At 42.5% G+C, this 14,238-nt stretch overlaps 1 protein-coding gene across 7 annotated transcripts in view; it reads left to right on the top strand.

Moving 5' to 3' along the window:
• The window catches only part of TENM4 (teneurin transmembrane protein 4), a 624,775-nt gene that overhangs the window by 348,638 nt on the left and 261,899 nt on the right, over nucleotides 1-14,238 (top strand). Inside the window, exon 5 of one of the 7 annotated variants that reach the window (XM_076328432.1) lies at nucleotides 2,353-2,562. The exons of the other annotated variants lie outside the window; for them this stretch is intronic. Coding sequence (XP_076184547.1) covers nucleotides 2,353-2,562 — 210 coding nt within the window. The remainder of the gene's footprint in view (nucleotides 1-2,352; nucleotides 2,563-14,238) is intronic. 7 annotated transcript variants of the gene reach the window in all.

The raw sequence follows: 14,238 nt of genomic DNA on the forward strand, positions 1-14,238 counted from the left end.
ATTTACCACACAATTTTTTTTGTCAGGCGTAGTCACACCATTAACCTCTTTTTTATGCATTTTTACTGGTCTTTGGGTAAATGAGTCAGAGGCTTGAAATAATTTTTTTATCTAATTTGTCTCTCTCAATGGCTGGAAAAATGTGTCCTCCAGTTACAAAGTACACTGAAAAACTGTATGGGTCTATAGGAAGACCTAGGTTTAACACTTTCTTTCCATTTCACTCATCAACACGCTACAATTCAGGCTCTGACTAAACGGTATTAGAAATACATATCATCCTGTTTTGTAACAAATGCATAGCAAATCAAAGTCATGATTTAAACTTTATTACATGTCAGGGCTCATCAAGTCTCCATTGCAACAAAGAGGATGACACAGAGTAGACTTTGCTTCTTCAAGAGCACATCAGAATTGGAGCTTAATCTCCATTTGCATGTCAGGGTCTGTGACGGGGAAAGCAGTGCTCATCCACTTGCACATGCTCCCTTTTTTTGCTGTCTCTCTCCAGCTCCTACCGGTAGTTAACACAATGGGAAGGTTATAGCCTTGGCAGGGTAAAAAGGGTCAGGGAGTGTGAAGTGGGCTGCAGATTCCTTAAAAGCTGCATTCCTAAAGGAGGAACTTCTCTGTCTGGAGGGTTGTCAGAAAGAACGAGACCCAGACGACTCCACTGCTGATCATAGCAAAACACACAGGGCTCACACCTTCCTGCACGCAGTCTGCATGCTGCACAGACTGCAGTTCATGCAAGAAAGCGTAGGCTCTCTACCAAGGTTAGCTTCTCCTTTGGGTGACCACAGTCACTTGAGTGCCTCTGAGCACAGGTACATTCTCCCCGGTTCCCAGGCTTTGCCTCCGACACCCCAATTTCTGCTCTGATTATAATTAGCAATTTATAAGATCTGCATATGCCAGGGAGGTGACATCCAAGGGCTTATAATGAGAAAAACTGATGACCAAGGTGGAAAGAAACTTGGCAGAACCAGCTTTGGGGGATTTAAATGTTAAACCCGCTTTATTGTTTTGGGTTTGTGTCCTTTTCTAAAGTGTTCATGTTGTGTTTAGTAAGAAATATTGTACAGCTATGTTGTGTGCTATGTTATGTTCAAAATGTGTTTTTTTAGAAACAGATCGTTTTTTAAGTTTGCTAGTTTCCTTGTGCTGTTATTCTTTTATTTTGATGGTTTTGCATGGTAACATTTCAGTATTTGGGAAAATGTGGGAGATTAATCATTATGACTTTCAGATCAAATGTATCAAGGGGAAAAGCTCATGTTAAATGCACTGTCCTGTATTTTAACCTATTATATGTCTGTGTTCACATTCCCCGTTTTTATTGATGTACTGCACATATCTGACCTCCGCGTTTGCCTGATAGTTTTTTCACCAGTTTGGGGTTTCTGATTTCCCCATTTTGTTTAAAAATCTGATTGGAATACGACCCTGATAACCATTAATTATTTACAGTATGCCTTTCAAATTGGATCTACTTAACCTCCATATACGTGATCCAATTTCCTTGCAGTCAGTAGAAGCTCTTCCTTGATCAGGTGCAGCTTTATGTAAAATATTATCTAAAAGAACCTAATCTGCTGCATTTCTCATTATTTAATCAATGAAATGACACTGCACTGAGCTTTGCTTCTGCCCTGTATCAGCGTGTTGGTTAGGGACACGGTTTAGTGGTGGACTTGGCAGTGTTCGGTTACCGGTTGGACTCGATGATCTTAAAGGTCTTTTCCAACCTAAACCATTCTGTGATTCTATGATGCCTGGCTCTCTCCTCCACCTTCTGCCCGTGTAAGACAGGTTTCAGGCTGTTTGCCTTATGAACTCGATAAGGGAACGGTTAAACCCAATCCCCAAAAGGACTTTACCCTTTTCACATGAAATCTGAAATAATTTACCTCACAATACCTCACAATCGGGCAAAACTTTTCCTGTAGTACAATGCAGCCCGGCATCGACGTTTGGCCTCGTTGACAGCGAGTGCCCGCTTTATGGCACGAAGCCCATCTCGCACCAGGGGCTCCCTCCGATGCCAAAATCGTAAAAAAGACCCCGATGGGTATGAGTTTTAACGGACGGTCACCGCCCGAAGGACAGCGGCAGTCCCCTCAGAGCGGCCGGCGGGCAGATACGTGCAGTCGGCCGCCCCTCAGGCAGGGCTGCCCCGTTGGGGCAGGCGTCGGGCGGGGGGTGGGGGGGGGGCGGCCTATCCCTCGTGCCCCGGCTCAACTTTTTTGTCTCTCTGTCTGTGTTTTGCCGGTTTTTGTTTATTTTCTCTTTTTTTGTCTTTTTTTTCCCCCCTTTTCTCTGTGTGTGTGCGTGTGTGTTTGTGGCCCGCAGGTCCTCCCCTGCGTTGTTCGTCCGCCTCCTCCACCCCCCCCGAGCAGTCCCCCTCCCCTCCCCCCTCGCCGCCGGCCAATGAGGGCCCGGGGCGGTTGCTGGGCAACGGCGCGGCCCAGCCGGCCGCGGACTCTGACTCTGAGGAAGAGTTTGTCCCTAATTCATTCTTAGTTAAAAGTGGCTCTGGAAACCTCTGTGTCGCCGCCAACGGTGAGTGACTCTCTCTCTCTACCTACTTTTCTTGCTCGTCTGACAGCCGTGCGCGGGGACGGAGGTTGGCTGGGGGTGCGGATGTGCCCTTTGGGTTGGTTTTGGAATTTTGTTTTAAAAAAAGAAATAATAATACTGGGGAGGGGGATGAAGGGGGGGGGGGAATTACTTTATAAAGGCTGAAAAATGCAGCGTTGGGAAGGTTTGTGCTGGCTGCTGTGCGTGTTGCTGTGTGAGAGTGGTGAGGGACAAGCTGCCCACTGTGGTACCTGGGCAGAGCTCAGAAACTTCACCCGAGTTGACGGTGGGAGCCCCCTCCCTTTTTGGGGGGGGGATTTTGGTTTTCTTTGGGGCTTTTTTTTCCTCCTGCCTGAAAGACTCACCAAAGAACCCCCCTTCTCTTGTGAGGGCGGCAAGGTGCAGCCCAGGGGCTGGCGGGGTGCAGGGCTGAGGGGAGGGCGGACAGGTGGGCTCGCACCGCCGTGGGCCCGCACAGCTGAGAGCGGCCTGGAGGCTCCCGCCACTGTCAGAAACCTGTCACCGAAGGGGTGCACGGATGGAAAAGGGAATGCCGAAAACCCAGAGTTTCCTTGTGAGTTGTGACAGTGGCATCAGCGCTGTGTGCTCAGCCTCAGAGGCCAGAGGAGGGTGTCTGCATCCACATCTCCCTCAGAGGCGCTGAGCGATGCCCTCAGGGTAAGTATTTGAGGCAGCAGAACAACCCCATGCTTCTGGGATGCTCTGAGACTCCCGGAACGGGAGCTGAGGGTGCTCAGCACCGCTGGACGGACCGTGCTGCTTGAAGAAATTTCAAGAAGAGGAATGAGATTCACAGCTCTCTGCTGCAAAGACAATGAGTCATAAATGGAGAGGTAACACTCATTGGCAAAGAAATGTGAAATTTCATCAAGGGTAGTGTAACCTGACGAAGTGCAGATTACAGCAGTGGAATAGCAGTGGCCACTCAGGCTGCTGCCATCCGGCTTGAGTGATAATTACTCACAGGTCTGATTTATGACGAAGGAGAAGGCATTCAAAGATATCTTGAAAGAGAGAAAGAAAGGTGAGAGAGAGGTTTACTGCAGCTGGCAACAGCTTAATTCCATTTATGTTAAGCTTCTAAGAAGGCTTCCTAGTATGCTGTTATCTCCAAGTAAGGAGAGAAAGTTTGACATTTAATTTGTGTCCCCCCCCTCTCTTTCCCAGGTTCCCTCTTCTTTTCTTTTGTTGCATTTGTTATGGTAAAAACAAACTTTCCCTTCAGGGTTTTTCAAAGGAGAAGGTTATCTCCTCTGAGTTGTCATCCTAAGGAGAGTAAGGGGAAATACAGTGTCGTATTCATCAGGAAACTGCTTAAAATTCATATCCTCTATTCAGCTTCCCCCCTCCCCTCCCACCCTGTAACACACACACACACACACACACACACACTCTCTCATCTGACTCCTTGCAGTTGCAGTACATTGAAATCTGAAATCATGTAGATGACCCTCTTGTTTGAAATAAAGCCAAACTCACACTCCACCTCATGTTTTCAACATCATAATGTATGTACGTTATCTTTGTTCATTTAGGGAATATATATGTACACATACACACACACTCCAGGTAAAAAGAGGGAAAAAAAGAGAAAGCAAGTGAGATGAAAGACCTTAATCTCGTCTTTTACTAATTAGCGGAACAACAGAAAAAGCATTGTTCCGAGTCCACAGTGGGTTGATGACATTATTGTATTATTGATGTGCTGGTGAGTTAGTTAGACTTCAGGCTTTTCAGCTGCCTGCTTATTTATCCTCTTTTTTCTCAGTGCTTTTTGCATTGGCTTGTAGACATACTACATTCCCCGAGGCCTTCTTTGTGTGTAGGATTCAGCAGGTTGGTAATAAATATGTCCCACATAAAGACCGGGCATCTGGGGTCTCATTTGTGTGCTTATCCCAGTTGTTCAGTAATCAGAAGTGCAGGTAATGCCAGCACACTGGTGACCTGTTAGGATCAGCTCAGCGTCACTCTGCTATCAGGAGGAAAACAAAGGTGACTTAGTATGCCACCTATCAACCCATAATCTGAGAGTTCACAGGAATAAGAAGCACAGACCATACAAGCCCATCATGTCTAAAACCCAGAGACTCTTCCAACCTCTGTAAATGGATTTAATTGCTTTAGTTCCTTAATGTTCTGTTTCTGTGAGGCTCAGTTAGCTTAAACTTTAAATGACAAAGGCAGGTCTTTATGTTCCTTAAATGGTGAAAATTAGTAAAAGCTTATTTTGGTTAGGACTAAGTTTAATACAGTTAGAGCACTCATTCTCGGAGAATAGTAGCTGTCCCAACAGCAGGACAGGCTGAGAATGCTGTCCAAAGGATTTGTGTTGCACTTTTTAATTGATTGTGGCTAGGTTTTCCTTCCACAGCTGTGTAAACTCAGCCTTAGAGAAGTCCATCCAAAGTAAGTAACACCCAGGGAGCAGCACCACTGTTACAAATCCCCATGTAAATTGCAAATATAATGCACATGGAACTTAAGAAACATGCTACTTTTTGAAGATACAGTAGGCTATTCTTTATCTAAGATATCTATCGTTCATTCCAGAAAGGTAATAATGTCCATAATATTATTTCTACACTTCCAGGAAAATGTCCAGCTAAAATTTCAAATGAAGGCTGGAACAAACTAATAAGTATATAATTATGCAGGCATCTTTTAGGGCTTTTAATTTTGTGTTGGATGTATTACAAGCCATTGTTTGGGGTTTTTTTACTTATAAGGTAAAAGTAATTTAGAACATTAAAAATCCACAATTCTTACTGTACCTATACTATCAGCAGGTACTTAACTTTAAGGAAAAAAAGACTTTTCAAACGTGGACCTTTTTGCTTTTGTTTTTATATATGTCAACTCCAGAAGACTTTTTATTTTACCTAAAATTACCCAAAGTAACTAGGATGTGAATGTCTCCATTTCATAGAATCATAGAATAGTTTGGGTTGGAAGGGACCTCTAAAGGTCATCCAGTCCAACCCCCCTGCCGTGGGCAGGGACATCTTCAACTAGATCAAGTTGCTCAAAATCCAGTCAAACTTGACCTTAAACACTTCCAGGGACGGGCATCCACAACTTCTCTGAGCCACCTGTTGCAGTGTCTCACCACTCTCATAGTAAATAATTTCTTCCTTATAGCAAATCTAAATCTATCCTCTTCTAGTTTAAAACCAGTACCCCTTGTCCTATCACTACAGGCCCTGGTAAAAAGTCTCTCTCCATCTTCCTTACAAGGTCCCTTTAAGTATTGAAAGGCCGCACGGAGCCTTCCCTTCTCCAGGCTAAACAACCCCAACTCTCTCAAACATCTCAGGATGTTTCCTTTCAGAAACCTTAAAATTTCCTGATTTGAGGATTTCAGCACTATTTGAAAAGTAGGCTGCTTTGGAATATCTTTGTGGACATTCAGAAACACTGATTAGTTCTTCAGGTTTCTCATCGGTTAGTGTATGCATATACTGGTGTGTAGGTATATATGTATATGACTGATGAGAAGCCAGAACTGTCTGAAGGCACCCAATCTTTAATCCGATTGTTTTAAGAATCTAACAAATGCTGTGTTGGATCAGAACAGCGATCCATGTAGTCTCTGACAGTGGTATGGGAGGAGAAGCATGAGCCAGTGGGATTGTAGGGAGGATGCTGACTGGCTGGGAAAGGTTGAGCACCAGCCAAGTGGATGTAGAGGTTGGTGATTGGCTCGGAGGCAGCAGCTCTCTTCCATTTGAACCAGTAAATAACATGAAAAATAAATAAATAAATAAAAAAAATCGAGTGTCTTTAGGGAACGGTGTTTAGGAAGAGCACATCAGCCTGATCATTGCTGTCCACTTCCCTCAGCATCTGCAGCTGTGGCACTGGGGACGTTAGCAGGTACATCTCTGCTTAGCACATCTGTGAGATAGGGAAATGGCTGTTATCCCCATGCGGAGCTGATGTGCAGAGTGACAAAGAACAGATTTTGAAAAATGTATGAAATCTGTGGAAAGCTGACATCTAAATTCCTTTGAGAACGCTGACCGTGTTGCCTCGTAGTCAAAGCCGAAGTGCGTGACTTCTTCCAGCTCCTTCATCAGTGAGCAGGCATTCAATGTGAAGTGTGCTTTTGTCATTTTGTGGGGTCTGGTGTGTTTCTCTGAGTTGCTCGTATCAGGCAGACAGGAAGGCTGGATGTAGACATTTGAAACAACCTTTGCAGATGGGAGCCACAAAATCCCAAATCACCTCTTGTTTTGGGCATTTTAATATTCTCAAACACAATTTCAGAGACCAGGGCATGGTTTTTATTTAATTCTAGCAGAAGTAAGGAGATACCAGAAAATTGTAAGAATAGCTGAAACTGACTTTCTGGTCTTAGAAATTACTTTACTTAGGTGACACCGGAGGTAACATCTACTAAAGTCTCTGTAGGAAGGAACTAATACAGTTTGGAGTCTTACCACCCACTTCTGAATATGCGTACCCCAATTTCTTTGGCTTCTCCCTCAAATACATCCCTACTCCAACAATTCTTGTTGCTCCCCACTGATGGAACCAGTCCTGTTCCTTTGCTACCACTAATGGCATTTATTCACAAAAAAAGCAGCAGTGGAGGGTCACGCTGCCAGTCACCCAAAGTGACATTGCTGGTGTAGAGAGAGAGTGACGGTAGGTAGGCATGATTCACAGTATTATTAGACTTTGAATTCCAAGAGGAGCGTTCAGCGTTGTGTGAAGCATGGACAATGCAGCCCTCACCTCAAGCACAGATTGTGTTGTCAGTGGAGGGGAGGAGGGATAACCGTGCTGAGTACGTACATAAATATTCCAGGGTCAGATCCTAGGAGACAAGTGCGACTTCCATAGGATCCTTGTTTTCAGTGGAAAACAGGCCAAATCAGGACCAGTTTGTCCCCAGAAGCCCAAAAAACCACAACATGCTGCTTCTGCTTAGTGGCATGTGCGTGAGAGAGCCACTTGGCCAACAAAATCCGTGGTCAGGGAGTTAATGCACTTTTTCTTTGTTTAGAGTGCTGGACAATTTGAAGCAGTAGGTTTCCACGAGATCTTCCTTCTCATTTCTAACTAAATTGGACCAGTCTAGACCTCCTGATTTGTAACCTAAAGAATGTGTCCTATTTTCTGTTTAGGATTTTTTTATCTTTAATGATCAGCCTTGAGCTGTTGAAGACAATCACCATTTCTAATTTACCTCCCTTTCCTATTCTTCAGAAGGAACTTTCCACCTTTTCATTAAATGGTTTGGCCCAGATTTATGAAGATAAATCCTTCACAAAAAGGCTGATGAGGATTACTACAGCCTTATTTATGTTTTCTCAAATAGTTTGATTTGATATAAATTGTGGATTTCTGGCACTTTACAGTGAGTGATTGACCAGATCATCTGCTACTACTGCTGCTATGGCTGGATTCCTTCAGTATCTGAAAGGAAGTCACCTTCCAGAAATACAGGGCGCTTTCTACTGAAAGTTTTTAATCTATCTACGTATGTGCTCAGCGTTTATTTCTTTAGTATCCTTGCTGTGTTTGGTGCTGCATAGTCTGCCACACAGAGACCGCTGTTTTCAGACTCATTCTGCAGCCCAGTGTGACCAGCTGAAAGGCTGAACTTAGCATCAGCCTGCTTTTGCATCGGGCATCACTCCTCTGATCTTCAGGTTTGACTTCAGACATATAAGTTGTCCTGTAGGAGTCCTGCTCAAGCACAGGGTTAGGTGTTTACAACACTGGGATGGAAGAGACAGTCACAGAGAAATCAAACTGCAGCAGGGAGCCCAAAAGGCACAGACTATTAAAGCTTCTTCATTCAAAGAAAGAATGGTATCATATAAGGCTTCTCAGAAGTGGATAATTTTCAGGGATCTGACTGAGGAGCGCAAAAGAACCTTTGATAATGTAATCTTAATAATTGATATTTTTCTCATCTAATAATTAATAATAAATCCCAATTAAATTCAGTTTTCTTTTATGTAAGGCTTGGTTTTTTTCTTTCCAAAAAGGTTTGTGGACGGAGGGTCTATTCTCTTGCTGTGTTTTGTCCTTGCACAGTGCTTTCTGTTGCTTCTTTCTTTACTATTTGAGCAAGCGTGTTAAGTAAGAATAATAATTAATCTCTGTATCCTTTAGCAGAGATTTGCAGAGTCCACTAGCAGTCAGTGTTGCTTTTAATGGTAACTCATAATTAAGAAGGGAAACTGAGGAATAGGAAGATATAGCCAATCATTTTGCAAGTGTCTTAAAAAATTAATAATATTCTTTGGATTATTGTGTTCCCTATTAAAACTTCTTTACCACCACCACACCCCCCCGCAACGTTTCAGAAGTTCAGGGAAAAAAAATCTTAAGGGGAGGAAAGGTTTAAAAAGATGTTTAGTTTAGCAATAGTTTTAAAATACTCTTTAATAAAAGAACATTTTTTTAGAACAGTGGCAATGATTGAAAAAAAAAAAGGTGGTAGGAGAGGAGCTTAGAAAAAAGTCCTTTGAAAACCAGTTTTACATAATTTTTCACTGAATTTATCCTCTAATTTGGGAACATATTCAGAGTTCAGCCTGAGAAACCATGACCCAAATTCCTCCTTTTAATTTTAGTCAGAAAACTATACAAGAGACTTATTAATCATAAGCTTTCAATTCAGTTAGAGGCATTTCAGGCCATCAAGGTCTGTATCATCCTGAGGAGAATCCTCTTTTTCCACTCATTGTGGAAAGAGCTGTGGCTGACTATGGGTCCATAGGAGCCTCAGAAGTTAGTTACGAGCGTCAATCTGGTCGTTTTGGCTTGATTTTCACAGTTGTCATCTACTTGAACTCACTGAAACCACACAAAAATTCACTGGCATATTTGCAAATTTGTCCTCAGATCATTCCTCTAAATTTATCTCTGTTGTAAAGATGACAACAAGGTTCAGGTTTTGAATTCCCAAGCATCAGCTGTTGCCTCTTAGACCCTGGAAGATCAAGTAAGACGTAAACTGGCAGGTATGAGGAGGATCAGATCATGAATTATTCCTGCTTCTATTCACTGAGCAGTGGAGCCGTCTTGTTGAGTTTTTGTTCCTCCTGTTTCACCCTTCCTACCAGGAGTAAAGATCAGAAAGATTTCAGTGTGCAAGCTGCAGGTCTTTTGGAGGACATGAAGCTCTAGAAGTGCCCACTTACCTTGCTGTCGCTTAAGCTCTTGCCCCATGAATTCACTTTGCATCCTGAGAGTATTTGTTTAACCTGGCAGTTGTTTGGCTTCAGGATGAGCTAAAGGTGAGAAGCAAATCATTTGCCGTAGGACTAGATTCTTATCACTGATATCGGTGGGAGGCATTTGGATTAGATTCCTGGCATAACGAGGGTCAAATCCTGACCCAGCTAAAATCCTTTCGGCTCAAAAAGGGGGAGGTTTGGTCAGGAGTAGATAATATGAATACACACAAGTCAGGGGTGATTTTTTGCAAAGAATGAATATCCCAAAGAGAACAAAGCAAAGTTATGATTGTCACATTCAGTGAAGGGCAGCAATGAAATGAGTCACCTTTCCAGGCCAGTAGGGAACACACTGAATCAGTTAAAGCAGATTTATAGCTTTTTAGCTGTGATAAAACCGTATCAGTGTGTATATGAATTTACATAGGAGTAGGGTTTTTTTCTTTCTTTTAATGCAAGCCACATTGCAAAGTGTGCACAAAGGAGCCTCACTCTGAGGAAAGACAACTGGAACAAATTATATGCATTCAGACTTGTTAAACTGAATTGGCAGCAGAAATATTCCTGGTAACCTGAGCATTACAGCAGCATTGGTATAGTTAAGGTTATGTCAGCATTTCCATTAGAAACCCCTACTTTCAGAGGTTTATATTTGCAGTAAAAATTCACTGTGGGTTGAAACTTGACAAGCTGTTCAAGGTCTCATCGAGATGGATGTTTTTTTACCTTTTTCTTTACAAAATTGGGGAGAAAAATCTGTTTGAAGAGTCAAGCTACAAGAGCACAAACAAAAATAGCAGTGTTCTGGCTTTGATCCTTTTCGATGTTAAAACCCCCGATTTCTTTCTTTATAGTGTAACTATCAAATGTGCAGCAAAATCTTGCTCTGAAGAAGGAATTAATCATTACACTATTAAAGGAAATGAAACATTAATTTATGGCCCATTAGATGCTCTTTCACTGCAGGACTGCCAATGTTTTGGTCTACCTCAGGTTATAGTGAGAGATTTGTGACTAACGTGAAACAAAGCCCCCAAAGGAGCAGATTCTGTGTGAAAAAAATGCTTCTGGGCAGCGTTAGAAGAACAAAACATTGAAGGCAGAGTTGTCCAGAGATTGGAGCGAGTACTAGGAATTCAGCCTTCTGGTTTCTGCCACAGGCTTCTCAGCTAAAAAACTTAACCTTGCTTTTCTCCATCGTAAATGGAGGATATAGCAAGCCGTTGGCTTCAGTATCCTCCCAAACTATTTCCTCATCTGTATGATATTACTGGAGCTAGCCATGGTTTACACTATGGTGAATGAGTAGACAAAAACGGACCTATGGCTCCATACTTGCAGACATCAGGTTTCAGAGAGTAAGCTAATCTTTTTTCTAAACCTTTTCAGATTTCTGGGTGCACAGCACTGAACTTGTTATTTCTGGGTATGTACCATCTCTGAGCTGATGTCTGTATGGCTGAGGATCTTGTAGGAGGCAGTGTGTGCTCTCAGTTCCCGCAGGGTTGCGTGTCTTCTACACTTTGAAAAGTCATAGCTGATGTTCCTCAGAACTTTTTCCATTCACTAGATAAAAGCCGGTGTGGAAGTGCGAAGTATTATAAAATACAGGAAGGAAGTCTGATGCTCATGTACTCGTGGCCGCGTTGTGTTATTACTGTGAAATGGATCTCTCAGTTGGGAATGAGCTCAAACTTTGGGAAGGCTTGTTCCATTAGCTGTTTTCAAGCCATATGTCTCCATTTTAAAATGAGGACCTGGGGGCTTTCAACTTTATTTATAAGCTGAAATTTGCTGGCCACTGTGAACCAGTGATTAATTTGTAAGGGAGAAGATGCCAGAAGTCTTGCTCTGACCTGTGTGTTCGTTCAAACTAAACATCCAATAACTGCATAGCCTCGGAAGATGTCTCCCCCCACTTCCTCCTCCATCGTTTCTGTGCTTTGCATTATTCACTGTGTTTATTGTAACACACTATTAATCTCAACCACAGCTTTCAAACCATCATGTGACCCCATCAAACTCTTCAACTAAAGCAGCGATAGCTTTAGATATTCTGGGTGGAAGCTTTGAGACTCTGAGTAGAAGGGAAAGGATCGGGTTAAAATGTTTGAGGCAGTAACTCAGAGAAGAAAGTGCCTTCTGTGGATACAGTGCAAGTTTTCTGAAAAATGATATTTGGAACATGACATGAGGGGAAAGTGCAGCTTCTTGCTGTGTATGTATGAACCACGGTGTATCCTTTGAAGTTACTTCCCATGTGTACCTGGGTGCAAAGCAGTAGGGTTGTTTTGTTCAAGAGAGGGCAATCCTTAACCGTGTGTCTAACAGCAGGACCAAGCCCTTAGTGCCCATGCTTGGTAGTAAAGCTGATGTGGTAGACAGTTATGGCACAGAAGAAGCCTTTGATCTTGGAGGGATTTATATGAAAGACTGTCACAGTTCCTTAAGAGTCAATTGGGTTAAGCCTTTGAGGACTACAAGCCCCAGTATACGCATCCCACATAAGAATTAATTTTGCTGGCAGTTTGGAAAACACCAGAATTTGAAGGGTTAAAACTTTTGTTTGTTTTTAATTCCTGCCATGTGAATTGAGACAAAAACCCCAAATACAGATGGAATAGCTGGTACAGTGTTTTAAATGTATGATTGGCATTAGCTCAACTTCTACGGCTACAAGGTCAGTATTTTGTAGTAAGTAATGCCTGGAAATGGGAGACAGAAGACTGGTGACAGTTTCTGACCTTGGCCAGGTGACCTAAATGCTGGTGCCTGACTCTTCCATGAATAAAATGGGGGATAATGATAATTGTTCGATTCTTACAAGCTTTGGAGATTTTTAGATTCTTGATTGAAAACAAAAAATACTATTGTTGTGCTCCCACTCCATTCTGCTGATACATCCACAGTGTTGCAGGGTTTTATTGCTGGCTTTTAACATGTGCTCACATCTCTGTAGGTAAGGGATGGTGATGCCGCAAAGTTTAGGCACCCTTTTAGTAACATGTCTTTAAAGTCTGCCCTGATTTTTAACAGGGAAGGTGTAACAGATCTTTTTTCTCTTTCCGTGTAATAATTAGGCCTATTAATGGAAGCCTACTTAATTAAAGCCTTTTCCATATAAAGCAGATAAAGCGTAGCAAAAAGACAAAATGGTTCAAATCATAAGACAGTATGACAGAAGCTAATAAAATTCAGACATTTGGTGTATCACATTTCTGCTTACAAGAGGTCAGCTGATACTGACGTGTCAAAGTAGCATGAAAATATACTACCATTCACTAAAGGCAGCAATAGTGGGGCAAAAGACCAATGACTCCATGTTACTTGAACTACTGAAGCCCAAATCTGCCCCCTTTACTCATCAACTGTCTCAAACAGCAAGTAGTCTTATTGGTAAGAGTGGTCAAAATGAGAAGGCAGGACTGGCCCTCATTAATTGCCTCCTAATTGTTCCTAACCTTTCACTCCTTAGGACATGAGCATTACTCAGAAACGGACCCCTGCAAAATATAGCAAAGAGTGTTTGGGATGCCTTTCAGTGCAGCCTAAAAATTACTGTTGTCACTCCTTGCCTTTCTTACCTGTCCAAACTGAAGATGCCCTGGCAGGGCAGTAAATTACAGACAGTTTTTACCTACTGTCTTAAAATATGTTGCTCCTTTCTGGATGATCTGAGCTTTTTTCTGTTATGTTAAATTTCTGTAGGTTTTCAGGGTATTTCTAGATATCATGCCAATTTAGTCTCTTAATCTCGGTGTGTTTCGTTTTCTTTCTGTTTAAATAAGACCTGTATTGTAGAGACAAAAATCTGCCTCTCAGAATTATTGAGGTTAAGCAGGTTATAATTTCAGCATTTTGGACACCTCAGGATAATAGGCGTTCGATAAGTACAACATGCTGCAAATAGGGAAAAGCATTCTGAAACCATAAGTGGCCATATTTCTTTTCAGCATTTGGGGGAAGGGGTGTTGTGGTGGCCAGGCCAGTAATACGAGAGTCTGTGTCATCATATGCACTATTCAAAATCAGCCAGCCATGACAGCTCCGGAATTGGACTCCAGGTTCTCCCACATGAGGGGAGAATTGAGCTTTGTGACCTGCTTCAGAAAAATTAAAGTAGCGACACATGCCTCATTAGCATGACAGCTATGGGAGTGGGCTTGGGATATAATAAAGTGCTGCAAGACCTTGGAGTGCTTCAGTAGGAAAGCTCGCAAGTGTAAAATCGATGCTTTTGATACATTAGGTGGTAATGGAAGAAGCACAGCACAGAAGTGGTATGATCGGATGATTTAGTTATAGCTATAAATCTAGTGGCAGTATCGTGGCAACGTGATAGGACACAGCATTTCATAAGGAGCACGGCATAAAGAGCCATGCATTAGTCAAGTCTGGTGTTGAAGCACGTGTGGGTGGGGGTTGCATTACAGATATA

This window comes from Aptenodytes patagonicus, chromosome 1 (genome assembly GCF_965638725.1).
Source record: "Aptenodytes patagonicus chromosome 1, bAptPat1.pri.cur, whole genome shotgun sequence".
NCBI lineage: Eukaryota > Metazoa > Chordata > Aves > Sphenisciformes > Spheniscidae > Aptenodytes > Aptenodytes patagonicus.